Source organism: Schistocerca serialis, chromosome 10 (genome assembly GCF_023864345.2).
Source record: "Schistocerca serialis cubense isolate TAMUIC-IGC-003099 chromosome 10, iqSchSeri2.2, whole genome shotgun sequence".
In the NCBI taxonomy this organism is placed as follows: domain Eukaryota; kingdom Metazoa; phylum Arthropoda; class Insecta; order Orthoptera; family Acrididae; genus Schistocerca; species Schistocerca serialis.
Window position 1 is genome coordinate 176,309,302 of NC_064647.1, and position 18,983 is coordinate 176,328,284.

The following is an 18,983-nucleotide window of genomic DNA, read 5'->3' on the forward strand; positions in this document are numbered from 1 at the left end:
GGATACTAAAAGGTATCAGATAGATTATATAATGGTAAGACAGAGATTTAGGAACCAGGTTCCAGGGGCAGATGTGGACTCTGACCACAATCTATTGGTTATGACCTGTAGATTAAAACTGAAGAAACTGCAAAAAGGTGGGAATTTAAGGAGATGGGACCTGGATAAACTAAAAGAACCAGAGGTTGTACAGAGATTCAGGGAGAGCATAAGGGAGCAATTGACAGGAATGGGGGAAATAAATACAGTAGAAGAAGAATGGGTAGCTTTGAGGGATGAAGTAGTGAAGGCAGCAGAGGATCAAGTAGGTAAAAAGATGAGGGCTAGTAGAAATCCTTGGGTAACAGAAGAAATATTGAATTTAATTGATGAAAGGAGAAAATATAAAAATGCAGTAAGTGAAACAGGCAAAAAGGAATACAAACGTCTCAAAAATGAGATCGACAGGAAGTGCAAAATGGCTAAGCAGGGATGGCTAGAGGACAAATGTAAGGATGTAGAGGCCTATCTCACTAGGGGTAAGATAGATACCGCCTACAGGAAAATTAAAGAGACCTTTGGAGATAAGAGAACGATTTGTATGAATATCAAGAGCTCAGATGGAAACCCAGTTCTAAGCAAAGAAGGGAAAGCAGAAAGGTGGAAGGAGTATATAGAGGGTCTATACAAGGGCGATGTACTTGAGGACAATATTATGGAAATGGAAGAGGATGTAGATGAAGATGAAATGGGAGATACGATACTGCGTGAAGAGTTTGACAGAGCACTGAAAGACCTGAGTCGAAACAAGGCCCCCGGAGTAGACAATATTCCATTGGAACTACTGACGGCCGTGGGAGAGCCAGTCCTGACAAAACTCTACCATCTGGTGAGCAAGATGTATGAAACAGGCGAAATACCCTCAGACTTCAAGAAGAATATAATAATTCCAATCCCAAAGAAAGCAGGTGTTGACAGATGTGAAAATTACCGAACTATCAGCTTAATAAGTCACAGCTGCAAAATACTAACACGAATTCTTTACAGACGAATGGAAAAACTAGTAGAAGCCAACCTCGGGGAAGATCAGTTTGGATTCCGTAGAAACACTGGAACACGTGAGGCAATACTGACCTTACGACTTATCTTAGAAGAAAGATTAAGGAAAGGCAAACCTACGTTTCTAGCATTTGTAGACTTAGAGAAAGCTTTTGACAATGTTGACTGGAATACTCTCTTTCAAATTCTAAAGGTGGCAGGGGTAAAATACAGGGAGCGAAAGGCTATTTACAATTTGTACAGAAACCAGATGGCAGTTATAAGAGTCGAGGGATATGAAAGGGAAGCAGTGGTTGGGAAGGGAGTGAGACAGGGCTGTAGCCTATCCCCGATGTTGTTCAATCTGTATATTGAGCAAGCAGTAAAGGAAACAAAAGAAAAATTCGGAGTAGGTATTAAAATTCATGGAGAAGAGATAAAAACTTTGAGGTTCGCCAGAGACAGCAAAGGACTTGGAAGAGCAGTTGAATGGAATGGACAGTGTCTTGAAAGGAGGATATAAGATGAACATCAACAAAAGCAAAACAAGGATAATGGAATGTAGTCTAATTAAGTCGGGTGATGCTGAGGGAATTAGATAAGGAAATGAGGCACTTAAAGTAGTAAAGGAGTTTTGCTATTTGGGGAGCAAAATAACTGATGATGGTCGAAGTAGAGAGGATATAAAATGTAGGCTGGCAATGGCAAGGAAAGCGTTTCTGAAGAAGAGAAATTTGTTAACATCCAGTATTGATATAAGTGTCAGGAAGTCATTTCTGAAAGTATTCGTATGGAGTGTAGCCATGTATGGAAGTGAAACATGGACGATAAATAGTTTGGACAAGAAGAGAATAGAAGCTTTCGAAATGTGGTGCTACAGAAGAATGCTGAAGATTAGATGGGTAGATCACATAACTAATGAGGAAGTATTGAATAGGATTGGGGAGAAGAGAAGTTTGTGGCACAACGTGACCAGAAGAAGGGATCGGTTGGTAGGACATGTTCTGAGGCATCAAGGGATCACCAATTTAGTATTGGAGGGCAGCGTGGAGGGTAAAAGTCATAGAGGGAGACCAAGAGATGAATACACTAAGCAGATTCAGAAGGATGTAGGTTGCAGTAGGTACTGGGAGATGAAAAAGCTTGCGCAGGATAGAGTAGCATGGAGAGCTGCATCAAACCAGTCTCAGGACTGAAGACCACAACAACAACAACAACAACATATATTGCTCCAGTCTTCAGATTGCATTAATCTTTGTAGCCTCCATGTGTGTGCCTGCTTTTGTTTGCTGTAACTCTTTAAAGATATTTTCTGAAATTGATATCTTATCTGATACCTCTCCTAATAACCCATGGTGGTCCCCAATGTACTTTTTGTCTGTATTGTGCTATAGTGGTAATTACAGATCTATAAATGTTTCTGTATCTTTACTGTACATTTTGGGACTACATACTACTAGATTTAGATCATAAGTGTTGATTGAATCACCTGAAACTACTTGCTTAACAGTTTTCTTTCAGTGTGTTAATATTTAGATCACTTGCTACTATTAAGCATTGTCTAACAGAACTTCTAGCTCTTTTGGAAAGCCATTTACCTGACTCTTTGGTGATCTGTATATGCCTAATATGGAGCATCACACCAATGGCATGGTCATAAGCTTCACGAAGGAGCTCACCTGTAAATGTTCAGCGTAGAGTAGACCCTTGAGGACCTGTGTCGTTCTGCGCTCACTCAGTTTGTGCTGCAGACTCGACTCGAGGAAGTGCTTGATGCGGATCAGAGGGACTCGATCTGGAAGCGCCGTCAGGGCCTGTTTCAAGAAAAACATACAGTATTTCCACATTGCAAAGCTAGAAATCTAGTATCAATTGAGAACTTGAGTTTAACACTGTGGCTATATTTATCTTCTCCTTTCTTTGCACAGTGCTCCATGTCAATTCTGATCAAATTAATGGCTATGTGTATTATGTGCATTATATCTGTTAGCACTATCTACTCTTTCTTTTCCCTTATGCCAGGCTGTTCCAGATGGCCCTACTTCACTGTGACCACACCTTGTTCTGTTGCTTATACACAGCCTTCCTCGCCAATATTAAGACAGATTTAAATTATTTTAATAGAACACTTCTGATGCAAAGATCTAGTTATTATTAGTGTGTTTGATAAAATTAATGCGGCCTTGGTGACTTTTGTTTGTTATGGGCATTAGCGTGAGGTCTAAGGCACTTTTCTGTGACTAAAGTTCCATCTCCTAATGCTGGAGACATCACTAAAGGCTATAAAATACAGGTAGTATTTTTAAACTTAACAGTCATTCACTGCAAGCTGAACTGAAATTACCAGGGTCATAAATATTGATTGTGAAAGTTGTTGTTGTTGTGGTCTTCAGTCCTGAGACTGGTTTGATGCAGCTCTCCATGCTACTCTATCCTGTGCAAGCTGCTTCATCTCCCAGTACCTACTGCAACCTACATCCTTCTGAATCTGAACAGTCATTCACTGCAAGCTGAACTGAAATTACCAGGGGCATAGATATTGATTGTGAAAGTATACTTTAAAATTAATGAATTGATGAACAAACTGCATTTATTTAAAATGATCAGTACAGGAGACAACATTTTTTAATGTTTTTCAACCTCTAGAATTACTTACATATGTGTTTTGATATTTATCTACAAAAATTTATGCGGCTTTGTCAGATTTTTTAGAGAGAGTTTCAGGACCTTTGTGGACTCAAAAATGAATTAAAATTATTTAGCTATCCATTTTCAGTTGCAACCTACCTTTCTAAATGCAAATAGAAGCAATTTGAATAAAACTGCACTCAGCTCAAGAGCAGCATTACAGGAGTATGAATTTGGCAAAATTGTGTCATGACATACATGTAGAAGTTTCCCAAGGGACAAAGAAATGTGATCCATATCATGTCTATGTTTGGGCCAACATTTTATTTTGCACTGTTTTTTTACTGTCATGGGAAAAAACATAATAAAAATAAAAGTTAGAAATTTTTATGTAGGTTGAATTTTTCTGATACACCCACTTACAATAATATTTGCTCTTTCTCCTTTTTTAACCAGTCTTTCAGCTGCTTTGATGTGGACAATTATGACTTATTCTGGCCAGCCGCTTTGTATCAGATTAGCACTTATACCTAATGCCCTCATTGATTCCCTGGATTTTTCTGTCTCTGTCTTCCCCTACAATTTTTGACATCTACAGCTCTCTAGCACCTGGAAATTGTTCCCTGATGCCTTAACCCATCCTGGCATCTATTCACTTCTTATAGTCATTTTTTTCTACATATTCCTTCCCTTGCAAATCCTACAAAGTCCAGCATCTTTCTGCAGCACCGCATCTCAAGCACTTCTATTATCTTCTTTTCTAATTTTTCCAGTCCACGATTCACTAACATACAATGCTGAGATCCTTATGGACATTCTCAGAAATTTCTTCCTCTTATCTAGTCTTACATTTGAAAGTAATAGACTTTTTTAGTGATGGACACCCTCTTTGCATGTTCTAGTCTGTTTATTACATCCTCCTAGCTTCATCCAGTATATCTTATTTTGATCCTGAGGTAGCAGGATTCCAACCCTTTTCCTAATATGTCGTCCCCATTTCTTATATTAAAATTATTGCTAATCTCATTTCTGCTGCTCCTCATTACGTTTTTATCTTTCTTTGGTTCACTTTCAATTGATATTGTGTGTTCATCTTCACCACTTTCACAAAAGATAACCATGTGATTCTTATCACTGGTGTCCTTTCACTCTGAACTTTTATCCCAGTCTTGAACCTTTCTTTCATTTCCTTCACTGTTTCTTTGATGTACAGATTGACCAGTAGGAGAGAAAGATTACATACCTGTCGTATGCCGATTTTAACCTCAGCACTTCTCTGTTGGTATTTGATTATTATTTCTCTAACTTGGTTCTTACATGTAACATATATTGTCTGCCTTTTCCTTTAGCTTATATCTATTTTTATGGGGATTTAAAACCACTTAAATCATTTTGTGTCACCAAATGTGTATTCTAGGTTAATGAAAATCACTGTACATGAACATTTTGTTTGACACAAGGGAACAAAAAGAAATCAATAGGCGATAACTCAGATTTCCACAGGTGTACCTTTCAAAATGCTTTAGTGGTTCTTTAAAAATGATTTATTTTTAAAAAAACTTTCACCCACTGTTTTACCCCCCCCCCCCCCCCCCAGTCAATTTTCCAAAAATGACAAAATGCATATTTTTTTTTATTTCTGACTGAGAAACCAAATACCAATTTTCATAGTTCTAGCTTCATAACTGTCATTTTTCAAAAAACCTTTCATCCCATATTTCACCCCCCTATGGGTGGAGTTTAAAAAAATCCATTCTTAAATGATGCCTACAGTATAAGATCAACACCTTCTCCAAATTTCATGTTTCTATTATTATTATTATTATTATTTATTCCACTTCATTTGAGCATTCTTTCTAATCTTCCATGATTCTCTCATTTTTTTTCCCTGAGAGAGAGAGAGAGAGAGAGAGAGAGAGAGAGAGAGAGAGAGAGAGAGAGAGACTTACTTTGACAGGATGAATCTTGCTGGCATGCTGCTCCAGTAGTGTGAGGGCAGCCTCCAGGTCTGGCTGGACGGTCGGTGGGGACGGGACACCGACAAGCCAGCTCTCTGGCGGATTCACCAGCATGCGCATCAGTATCGCGTACACCTCATCGGCACCCTCTGCCTGCTGCCTATACACCTGGAAAGAGAGAAGGATAAATATACGCATCAAAATAAAGATTACAGCACAGAATATTTGTACACATTTAGATGCACTATTCAGTGAACCACTGCTACAAGGGTCATGGTGAAAGTTACAATAGTAATAGTGAAAAGGAAAGTTACTAGCAGGGTACGCAGTTCCTAGGTTATAATGCAAGGAGTAAGGAAGATTTTCACTTAGACAGCAAAAGAGTCCAATTAATGGAAAGCAGTCCACATATCAAAAGAAGTCATGTACTGTAACTCCTAACCCAGCAAGTTCGAAAGATCAGAGAGTGAAAAATTTAAGCGAGACCTCAAGAGACAGCTTACAGCTAAATATCCATATGGCCCAGAACTGAATCATGAAGTTGGGAAAAATTAAAATCTTAAGTGCTGTTCTATTAGTTTTATATTAAATATACCTATGTATGTTAAGGATAAGTGCTCTTCAAATTTACAGCGTTGTGTTTGTGAAAGAATTGTAAGTATAATGCAATAATTTTAAATTCATGCATATTTAGTCACATGCTGGAAGCAAATAAGCAAAAGCAACTGTTCTGCTACAGCTGAAATTCCAACTATGTGATGAAAACATCTGCACTGTTGTAGTGTACAGCCTTTACACTGTGTTGACACACAGATATGTCGTTAAATTCAATCATGTGACCAAACACTAAATTTACTAAATGTTTCGGACAGCGTGCTGCTGTGGAATTCCTTGTTAAAGACGAAAAGTCTGCTGCTGAAATTCATCTCAGACTATAATGTGTATTTGGAGATGGGCCCTTGGGCAGCAACAGTGTGAGGGGTGAAACACTTTGAAAATGGGAACACAACACGAGCTTAGAAAATGAGCCTCATAATAGTTATCCTTGAGGTATCCCCACTGAGTGCAATGAGGAAAGAGCTGACAAATCAATTAGAGAAGACTGTGAATGAAATCAGACAATAATTCAACAGGGCGCAGTGCAGTGCAGGAAATGCCTCTATGCTTGGTTTATCAAGAAGTTTATGCCTGGTTGGTCCTGTGTTTACTGACCAGATATCATGAAGTTCAGCTATGAACTGTCACCCAAAACTTTCTTCAGAGACTTTGAAAAGAAGGGGAAGATTTTTTGATGAGTACTGAGTCAGGTAATGTAAGCTGCTTCCATCATTATGAGCCTGAAACAAAATGCCAGACAATGGAATGGCATCATTTAAATTCCATATCAAAAAAGAAAGCAATATGGAAAACTTATGGGCAGTGTCCCTTGTATGTTGCTATATTCAGGCAGGGGAATTTATGGAACCTAGTCTGTATCGAACGGACAACCATGCAGGACACTGCTAATCATAGTTCAGTATTAGCAGAGGTGTGTGTACATTGCATAGTAAGGCAGTAGTAGTGACACATACATCTGTCTCATAAAACTAAAGAGTGAAGCTCGCAATGACTAGAGCACATTAGGTGTCACAGTGTATTTGTACTGTCCAATATAGACAGAAAGAATTCATTTTCCAATGTTTTCGACTTCCCTCTTTTTTACTCCATCATGTAATACAATTATTATATTATACAGGCAGAAATGAAATGGCAGCCACTTCTAAACAATTAATGGCTCGTTTGATGATAATCAAACATGTACAATGATCGTGGCAACAAGTGTAATGATACATAACAGTAAAACTAAACAACAAATTTCTTGAAGGTAGAAAAATTCGTGGTACATCAGCACTGCTATGTATGTTAGGAAATAAGGGAAAAATTAAGTGCAATGGTGACACAGATCTGTACAGACTGTCATCAGTTTGTAAAGTTACTTTGTAGCACGTAAAGACACAAATGTTATAGGTCATTTTATGAATAAAGTACTTTCCTTTTAAAAGTTATTCTTTGAATAGAAGCCATATTATAACCACAACAAAGGAAACACAAACATGCCTTTTATATAGCAATTAAATAATATGGCCAGGTGCACGAACTTCAGCAGAGAATGTACGTTTTGGTATCAAGAGTGCATCAGTGGAGCATGTGCCTGCTTACCTTATCACAATATCGCATTGCCTGCTCCACATCACCAAGAACACTGACATAGATTGACAGTGCCTGTTCATGACGACCCAGTTTTCCAAGAACTGTAGCACGTTCCTCAAAGAGATCTGAAATAAAAATAAGTATTCAGGAGTGGCAGGGTGTGAATCACAAAAAGATTCTTAAGTATAAATAGTTCAGTACTGCAAACACATTTTCTGAAGCATTACATTAGAACAAATCCCACGCAGTGTTACACTGTATGTTGCACAAAAAAAGCTACTACTAGGTTTAAAATAGATGGTCACATTCCAAAATTAAATACTTACTGTCATACGGGAAGTGAATGAGCACAGTCTCGGGCGTATAGTGTTCAGACACCTCAAGAAAGTCTTGCAGCTTCACACGTAAAGCACGTCCGGCCTCAAAAGTCTCAGGGTTTTGTAGAAGTTGCAAACTGTGCTCCCTGTACTGATGCACCAGAGCATTGTGGAAAATGCAGTTCTTTTCTTGCCACACATGAATCACATGTTCCTGTAAAAACACAAATAGAAGATTGTCTGTGTCACTATAATCCACTAAGTTTTTTTCCCCCAACTTGGAATGCTTCATTATCGTAGGAGTACACAGTATTGGATTGTCAGCTGCTGGTGATTTCAATCTGTAAAATTTTTTCTTTACTGTTTTTTAATTTTGTAGTGCTATGGATTTTAGATTTACACAACTCCATATCATGGCATCTGCTCGAGATGCATTCAGAATTCTGCAAAATATATGTACACTATTTGATCAAAAGTATCTGGTTACCTATTAATGGAGTCCGCCCCCGGTAGCTGAGTGGTCAGTACGACAGAATGTCAATCCTAAGGGCCTGGGTTCAATTCCCGGCTGGGTCGGAGATTTTCTCCGCTCAGCGACTATGTGTTGTGTTGTCCTAATTATCATCATTTCATCCCCACAGATGCGCAAGTCACTGGAGTCGTGTTAAATCGAAAGACTTGCACCCGGTGAATGGTCTACCCGATGGGAGGCCCTAGTCAAACGACATTTACATTTACCTATTAATGGACACTAATATGGGGTGTGTCCACACTCTAACGTTTTCCTGATGACAGGAGACTGTGTGGTCTTGGGGTGCAAGTTGCACACATCTCTCGCAGGTGATTTACGTATCGTGTGCAGCCAATCTTCTTCTCAGGACAGACGGCTGCTTCGGTCTTCACAATGCTTCTTCTCCGAAGATTTCGTGCTGGTTAGGGAAATGATACTGAACTACTTCTCTACTTTTGAAATGATTTATTACTCTCAGAATACTCTCACATAAACTTCGTTATATTTTCTCCTCCACAACAAATCAAATACACAAGTTTCACATGCACTTTCAAGTCTCGTAAATCAACTACGTCTGGAAAACATTAGTACTTAACATATATCATTACCGTCTCTTTTTGTTTTAATAACCCTTGTCAAAACAGTTCTTGCTCCTAGCAAGTCAAACAACAGAGTATAAGAGTCTCTAGGTAAAACATATTTTGTTTGTCCCCAATAGTCACTACTATTTCACTGCCAAAGAGTAGCTCTTGATTACTTCTTGTACTGGACATACGGCTTCCAAGACGTGCACGGCCACCACTTGCAGTGCCGACAGACCGCCACAACTTTAGTCTTCTCGTAACACACGCCCGTCCTGCACACACATTAACCGTGGCGCAGTAGACACATTTCCACTCTCACAAACTCATCCTTAAAATATCGTGTGTTTGAGACAGTGAAATACGAGTGTCTCTAGAATTTACCCCAAAATTCTTGAGGCACAACAAAACTTCGCCTTTATGACGGATTCACCTCTGCTGGGGACACTTTCAACGAAGTGTCTGAATGTCTGTGGAAGAATGACAGCCCATTCTTCGTCAAGAGCCCAAAACCAGAGAAGGTAGTACCTTTGGGGTCTAGATTGAAGTTGACAGTCTAACATGTCCCAAAGGTGTTTCACTGGGTTCAGGTCGGGACTCAGGACAGGCAAGTCCATTTCATGAATGTTATTGTCCACAAACCATTCCCTCAGAGAGGCCACTTTATAACAGGGTCCACTGTCATGCTGATACAAACGATCACCACTTCTGAACTGTTCCTGTAATGCATGCAGTACACAATTCTGAAAAATGTGTTCTTATCCTTCTGAATCTAGCATTTTCTTAAGCACAATAACCACAAAGAACACCTCCATAATGTAACACCATCTTCTCTGTAGTCCACTGCTGGCACTACACATGATAGCTGGTAACATTCTCCATGTACTGGCCAAGCCCAAGCTCAAACCCAAACCCTTCCACAGGACCGCGATGATTCGTCCTTCCAAATCACTCATTTCCTGTCATCCGTCCAGTGCATAGTGGTGCCGCTCTCTACAGCATCTTGAGCGTCACTTGGCACCGGCCACAGAAACGCGTGGCTTATGAGGAGCTGCTCGACAGTTGTACCCCTATCCTTTCTGACTTCTTACGCACAGTCATCGTGCTAGCCGGACTGCTACTAGCATCCTGGAATTCACAAGTGATTCCTTCCACTGATTTCGTACAGTTTTTATAACATTTTTCACAATGCTCAACGATCCCTGTCTGTCAGTAAACGACGTCTGTCTGGTCTCGGTTTAGGGGAGGTCATTTCTTCGTACATTGTATATCCACTTCACAATCACATCACCGATGTTTGACGTGGCTAGCTGTAAAATGGTGGAAACATCCCTGATATTTTATTACTAAGGTGACATCCAATGAATAGGCCACGTTCGAAGTCACTGAGCTCCCCTGACGGATTCATTCTGCTGTTATTGCTTCTCTGCTGACAACACTACACTACCCCCGCCTCCTTTTATACTGGTGGGTCTACCTCTTGTGACACCTAATGGTCAGTATTTTGACTGGCTGTTATTCTGATTGATTATTACATTCAAATAGCATTTATGGTCAATATTCTCACAAAATATCTGTTATTTTTATGTAACTAATCCTAAAAATCATAAAATATAAAGATTTGGTCACACGATCAAAAATGCTCTGTTATTGGCCAACGTTCTAGTGATGTCGCAGACTAGGAGTAAGACGAAGCTATACGTGTGTGTTAGCTGAAGTTAAGAGGTTTTTACGTACTTTAGCTGCAAACAGTTTAGCTATTTAGTGATGGAAAATCCAGTTATAGTTTTTAAGTAACAACACAAAGGAATTTTGAGAATGTCAATAGTGGAAACCTTGTCAAAGTTGACGTGTTTATGATCCACCCACTTAATGCAGCGATATGTGAAATGACGGACAGTCTTTTCCCTGCTCCCAGCAACATCACTAACCTCGGTCAAAACTAAGTAATTGCAGAACTTTTGGAAATGGGCCACTATATTATGCTAGATTGTCAACTATTGGTCACAAGTTACGACCTAAAGCACAATAAAATTATTCTTGGCAAATCTTTGTACCGATTTCCATTATAGAAGACATTCAGCAGAGACACCGTTCTCCCAAGGTGCTCAGTGGCACAACGGATAGCACATCTGACTACAGATAACAAGGTTAAATGTACGAATCTTGGAGGGGTCATTCATTTTTGAAAGTTTTACAGGAAATAAGAAAACAGCATTAGCAAAATCAGATTGTAATAGCTGTTTTGATGGTAGGATGTATTATATATAGCTTCACATTAGTTTTAGTCTGAGAAACAGACAACAGAGGATAAAAGCATTTATTTTGTGACCAAACAATTCACTTTTTTGGAAAGCATGACTTGTACTGAAGATATCACCATACATATGAGGTATGGCAATGAGGTTTTCTATACGGAGAGATATAAAGCATTTACAACATGCAGGTAACAGAAACATGATGGCTGTGATGTTTGCGAGTGTAAACTGACGTCAGTGTCTGAAGTAGACTTATTCCGTTTTTGTGTCCGATGACGAAACTTCAAAAGTTTAAACAAAAAGGATCCTAGCTGGACAGTAAAAAAAAATTATTTTTAATAATGTAAAACACGGGTGGTCACTCCACAATATATCTTTTTGAAAGTGATGCGTCTGAACAGCGATTGCAAATGTAAGCTCATGTAAACAGCAAGGAAAAAATAACAATATTCTGTTTCTGATTGGTGTGGTGAAGTTTTGTAATTGTGATTTGGTTTACATATGAAAGGACTGTAGAGTTGTTTTACAAGAAAGTTAAAATATTCTTTTGGGTGGATCTGAATTAGCAATCTATGGACATCATCTTTTGGAATTAGACGGTCTACCAACTGAGCTACTTAACAATTTATGTGATGTTGGGTAAAATGACAATTTTCACTAAAAGTTTAATAATGATGTTCTCTTTCCTGGGAACAGTGTAAAAGCATACCTTGGAAGTAAATTAATGTTAACTTCACAGTGCAACACATTTTTAATGAAGTTAGTGACATTGAGCGTCGCTCTGGTGGCAATTTGCCAGTATAATGCAACCACATTTTACGCATCTTCTCATTCTCTGGGGGGGGGGGGGGGGGGGGGGGGAAAACTTTTGATGTGTTATTGTAGATGTATTTGTACAGTATGGCACTATATACCATTTATGATCCACTTTCTGAAATGTAAATTCTAACACATGACAGTAGGAGCATAGAGCTAGTCAGTGACGTCACAGACATCACGTGCCTTGAATGGAGCATTTTAATGGGATTTCATTTTATTTGTATTTCATTTCTGTTTTTATAAAAGTATACCAAAATTCAAGAGGAAAAAAATTACGTTATGAGTATAAAATGACATAAATAATCATTTAAGACAATTTCCAGAAACCAGTCAAATACCTTATTCTGTATTAACAAATAAGGGGACAGAGTTTCTGCCAGTGATCATATCCAGGAAGTGAAGTGTACAATACAAATGACAGACACGCCGAAAAATGAATGGGCCATACTTCCTAGCTTTCAGAACTAATAGTTCCTTCATTATATAAAGCACAAAGAACAGGTCAGGGAAAGTTAAAAAGGATGAGCAAGCCACTCTGACCCCAGGATGGGAGAGACTCACCTGTAGTGGGAACAATTGCAGTGGGGTCATTCCATGTCAATTCAACCAATTTGAGAAAATGTTCCAGCTGATAGTCTCAGATTTGGCTGAAATTTAGCACGCCAATGCTACCAAGTGTGGAACACTCATGTACAAAATTTTAAGTTCCCCTGCCAATTAGTTCCAGAATTATGGCTTGTGAAAGAAGGTGGCATGACCCAGAAATTGCAACCCATCTAGCAATCTATCTTCAGACCCAACTTCAGATCTTAATAACTTTGGAACTATTCTGCACAGTCCAGTGAAATTTTTACAACCCAATAACATCCACTTAGAGAACACACTCAATGAATCAAAACACCAACAACATATTTCTGAGGGAAAATAAAAAATTCCAAAATGTGATTAAAAAAATGTAATACGTTAAAAGGTACATATTGTAGGTACCCTCTATGCCAAATATAATTCACTCAAAAAGGGTATAAATTTTTTGTGGTAAGCTTAATGTGGCCTAAACACAGACAGAACTCATCTTGCCCATATCAGTCACACCAACAGAGTTACATGCACACGAAAATACAAAAATTTGAAAAATTACCTGAAAAACATGGATTTTCTAAGTGTGGTAGCACAAAAGGGACAAGTGATATCCAAGCCAAATTTAAAACAGTGCAGAAGTAGACCATAATATAATATGTGGCAAAATTTCAACTTGTTATTGCAAGGCATTTGTGTAAAATAAAAGTTGACAGAGATGTATTTGGTTACGTTTCTTTTAATACGATTTAGCAAGTAATAGTGATGATGCAGGCAGCTTGTTTCAGATAAAGCTGCAGCAACTGTTGGGAACCATTAGGCAACAGAAAGTTAAACAACGGTAGTCTTCAAGGACAGAATGAGTCATTGTTAGGCCGGAACAACAAAGGAAACAAGCAACAATTACAGGTCACTCATGTTTTTAAGATTCTAGTTCAGACTGGTCAGTACTGTTGTGGAAAGTCAGTATGGAGGCAGAAGAGTGTACTAGTGGTGCTTTTGTTCAAATAAGCTGCAGTATTGGTAGAGCACAAGCATCTGAATGTCATAAAATAACATATGGAACAAAATGTGGCATTAGCTTTGTACTGTATAATCTGGATGAATCGGACCAAGATTTGTTACTATGGAGATCCGGGATACACCCTGTGGGCACAAGAAGTACAGTTCCAGGAAACTTTAGTGTTTCTGGATAAGTATTCTTTCCTACAAAGAAGTTGTTTTGATCAATTTCGAATTCATAAGACGACAGTGAAGTGTAGCCGCAGAGAAACTGATATAAAATCAGTATTGAAAGTGAATCAGTGCATGGGACTTAACATGAAACCAGGACAAAAGTTATGTTCCAGGTGTGTTACACTGCTAAATAATGAAGAATATTCTGATAATTTACATGATAGCGACGAAGAGTATCAGCCACCTACAACCACAGCGGATAAGCAATTAAATACTTCAGCGACTGCTCTTGGTTTGTCTCCCCTTAAGACACACAATGTTGGGAAAAGAGACAGGCCCAGCTATGGTAGAAAACCACAAGATGCTCAAATGGAATTAAAACACAAAATAGCTGACACACTAATGGTGGAAGAGGAAGAACTATCTGCTCCAAAGGAACAGAAATCATGCCAGAAATGCTCTGATTTGGACAAAATTGTGCATGATTTGAAAGAAAAATGTGCTATATCCACATGCCAGAAAAAAGTAGCTATTCTTACCCTTGCAACTGCCAGCTGGTCTATTGACTACACTGCAAAGGAATTGTATGTTTCTACATATATGGTAAACCAAGCTAGGAAACTAAAAGCAACACAAGGAGTGTTTCCACAACTTCAGCAGGCTCAGGGTAAGCAATTGAGTTCAGAAATAAAGGTGCTAGTGTTGGAGTTTTATGAAAATAATGACTACAGCCAAATAATGCCTGGAAAAAAAGACTATGTAATGGTGAAAATGGGAAAGGTACGTGTACAGTTGCAAAAAAGACTGTTCCTATGCGACATATCAGAACTAAATGTAGAATTCAAGGAAAAGTATCCCAATACCAAAGTAGGTTTATCATCTTTTTCCAATCTTCAGCCAAAATGGGTTTTGCTTGTAAGTGCAAGGGGCACACACAATGTTTTTGTATGTGAGACCCATCAAAATGCTAAGCTGATGTTTGCTGCTATAAAGGACTCTGGTCTGGATTACAAAGGTGCAATGAAGCTGCTAGTGTGTGACATCAGTTCCTACCAGTGCATGATATACAGGTGTGAAAAGTGTCCTGGTAAGGCAAATCGTGCAGAACACATGAATAAGAAACTGTATGGTGAACTCTTTATGGATGACGATGAACTTGTTTCTTATAAACAATGGACACACATGGATCGCACAAGTCTTGAAACAAAGCAAAGTACAGTGGAAGATTTTGTTGAAATATATTGTCAAAAAATGGACAAACTGACCACACACAGCTTCACAGCAACAGCACAATTGGCTTATCTCCAGTTTTGTAAGGATAATTTGAAACAAGATGAAATTATAGTAATACTAGACTTTTCTGAAAATTATGCATTTATAGTTAAAGATGCCATCCAAGGATATCACTGGGACAACAGTCAAGCAACTCTCCAGCCATTTGCGATTTACTATAGAGGTGGATCAGGTGATGTGTCTGTCATGAACCTGTCCGTTTTTAGTGACTGTTTAATTCATGATGCCATTTGCAGTTCATGCCCACATTCGCACTGTCATGGCATATAGACAAGCTGCCTCACATACATTTTGCAAAATACTTCAGTGATGGGGCAGCTATTCAGTACAAAAACTGTAAACATCTCAAAAATTTATGCATGCATTACCATGACTTTCAGTTCAAGCAGAATGGAATTTTTTCGCAACAAGTCATGGTAAAAATGTACGTGATGGTATTGGTGCTACCATCAAGCGCATGGCATCATGAGCTACTCTGCAGCACCCTACAGAAGGTCACATTCTAACACCTCTTCAATTATTTACCTGGGTACAGAAAAATATCTGTGGCATACTATCATTCTATGTTTCGAAAGATGGGGTGAAATCAGTCTAAGAGTTGCTAAAAAGCAGACTAGAACACATTAAAACTGTTGGAGGCACAAGGAGCCATCATCACTTCTCTCTAGCGGACTCCGACGATGTGCAGATGAGCAGACTGTGTGATTATAACTATAGGTTCATACACAACATGTGTCTTCATAGTGTGTCTAGCTCAGGATTCAGAAGCAAAAGCAGCAACATACAACCAGGTTGCTATGTTATTGCTGTTTATGATGACAAATGGTACTTAGGATGTGTTGCAGAGTGCTGTGAAGCAGATGGTGATGTATTTGTGAACTTCGTGGCACCAGCAGGACCAGCAAGATCATTTCATTGGCCACATTTGGCAGACAAGTGTTGGATTCCTTTTGAACATATTCTTATGACAGTTCCAGTTCCCACCACAGTGTCAGGAAGACAGTACAATTTGCCACTCAATGTACAGAGTACAGTAGCTAAAGTGTGGGAGAACTTCTGTTCGAAGCACAATCGACTGGTTTTTAGCAGTTAAGGTGCAATAAACATTAATGATAGGTTGCGTTAATCTGTCTGTATGTTCTTGCTTAGTGATTAAACAGTTGTGGGAGAGGATAAGACAAGGCAGAACAGTTTATGATAAGTTTTTTCAAAATTGTGTTGTGGAACAATGGCCACGTCACGAAATACATCTGTCAACTTCCATTGTACACAAATGTCTTGCAATAACATGCTGAAATTTTGAGATATGTATCATTATGGTCTACTTATGCAGTGTGTGAAATTTGGCTTGGATACCACTTGTCCCTTTTGTGCTACCACTCTTCGAAAATCCATGTTTTTCGGGTAATTTTTCAAATTTTTGTATTTTTGTGTGCATGTAACTCAGTTTTTGTGACTGATATGAGCATGATGAGTTCTGTGTGTGTTTAGGCCAAATTAAGCTTACCACAAAAAATTTTATACCATTTTTGAGTGAATTATATTTGGCATAGAGGGCACCTACAATATGTATCTTTTAACATATTACATTTTTTAATCACATTTTGGAATTTTTTATTTTCCCTGAGAAATATGTTGTTGGTGTTTTGATTCATGGAGTGTGTTCTTTAAATGGATGTTATTGGGTTGTAAAAATTTTACTGGAATAGTTCCAAAGTTATTAAGATCTGAAGTTGGGTCTGAAGATAGATTGCCAGATGCGGGTTGCAATTTCCGGGTCACACCACCTTCTTTCACAGGTCATAATTCTGGAACTAATTGGCAGGGGAAACTAATAATTTGTACACGAGTGTTCCACACATGGTAGAATTAGTGTACTGAATTTCAGTCAAATCTGAGACTATGAGCTGGAGCCCCTGGTTGGAATGGCCCAGTGGTAAGGATAGTGGTTTGGGTGTGCCACTTGTTTTCGCAATGATGTCTCTTAATGGCTTGGAATGTTGCCCCTTCAAGATAAGTACTAACTGTTTATTCTACCTCCTTGTAATGAAACATACTTCCAACACGAGGAAGAGAAATAAACTGAAACACAACAGAAAGGACACAATGATGTCGGTGACCTCAAATACACTGCTCTGCAAAACTCTATGACAAGATAGATAAAGTAACATGATATATTAAAAACTTGGTGCAAATGAATAGAAAGTACAGAAGCATATTGCTAGAGGTCTCCCAGTCATGTACAAGAAGTTGGAAGTTGGACGTACAGCATCAGTCAATCACTGATCAACCACAATGCACTATACTAGTGTCCTTCACTACAGCAAGGCCTGCAGACATCTGGATGACTTCACACAGGGAAGAATCAAAAGTAAGCTGGAAGACGGACGAAATGCAACGAGCTTAGCCCGGGAGTTTGGTAACGTCACAGCATTATTTCACTTGCGTGGGGAGCATTCCGAAACACGTGCACTTCTGCCCAAAGGAGAGGAGGTGGTCGACCACTGTTAACTACGGTGGCAGATAACCACTACATTGTGCAACAAGCAAGGAGGGGCCCATGTCAAACGTGAGTGCAATTGCAACCACATTTAACAGGACTAGAAGACAAGTCAAGTCACACTCTACAATGACACGGTGACTTGCCTGATGACTGGTACACCATGTTCCATTGATGCCCGCACACTGGCATTATAATGGTAGTGGAGTATAGGGACTGGGCCGATGAGGAGTCATGTGCTCTTCTCAGATGACAGGATATTCAGTCCCTCATATGGCGAGAGGTGGGAACATATGAGGGCTATTCAGAAAGTAGGAAACGTTTCCGTCTGACACCGCTAGGTGCGCACTGATCGCATATATTTTGGTTTGTGCGTGCTTGGCAGCTCAGTCGGCATCCATCCATGACAGGGGGAACGTCTCTGCACATCTGGTTTTTTCGATATTCAAATTTGAAATGTACGCTGCAATAAAAAATCCCGCCAGTTGTGAGGTGCAGTCTGTGGTACAGTTTTTGTTGGCAAAAAACCTAAAACCTATAGAAATTTATTGTGAACAGTGCGAAGTGTACGGAAACAACTTAATGAGTGAATGTTCCATCCAGAAATGGTGTATTCGGTTTAAAAATGGCTGAACCAACATTAATGATGAAGAGGAGAGTGGACACCCGAGCATTGTGACTGATGATAAAGTTGATGAAACAATTCATGAAAATCATCACTTCACAATAACGGAGCTTTCTGCTTTCTTTTCCATAAGTTTCACGGACTATGTTGTTTGAAATTGTCACTCAAAAGCTAGGCTACCTCAAATTTTGTGCATGATAGGTGCCCAAAATGCATACACAGCACCATAAAGAACAGCGAATGGGGGCAACGTTGACATTTCTGGAGGCCTACCACAAACATGGTGATTAATTACTGGATGGAATCTTAACTGGTGATGAGATTTGGGTAAAACACATCAATTGTGAGACAACAGTCCATAGAGTGGGAGCACACAAGGTCCCCCCAAAAACCAAGAAAATGTTTGCAAACCTTGTCAGCTAGAAGTTGATGGCGACAGTGTTTTGGGATAGGCAAGGTGTGCTTCTTACTGATTTTTCTCAAATGTGGAGCAACCATAAATTCTGCCCGGTACTGTCAAATTTTGCACAGCCT

The 18,983-nt window shown here is 39.1% G+C and overlaps 1 protein-coding gene across 1 annotated transcript in view; it reads right to left on the reverse strand.

The window, feature by feature from the left end:
• LOC126424979 (vam6/Vps39-like protein) overlaps window positions 1–18,983 on the reverse strand; it is a 120,922-nt gene that overhangs the window by 19,429 nt on the left and 82,510 nt on the right. Inside the window, exons 12-15 of the mRNA XM_050087865.1 lie at window positions 8,120–8,324; window positions 7,803–7,918; window positions 5,595–5,771; window positions 2,697–2,831 (exon numbers count right to left, since the gene is read on the reverse strand). Of these exons, the coding sequence (XP_049943822.1) occupies window positions 2,697–2,831; window positions 5,595–5,771; window positions 7,803–7,918; window positions 8,120–8,324 (633 nt within the window). The remainder of the gene's footprint in view (window positions 1–2,696; window positions 2,832–5,594; window positions 5,772–7,802; window positions 7,919–8,119; window positions 8,325–18,983) is intronic.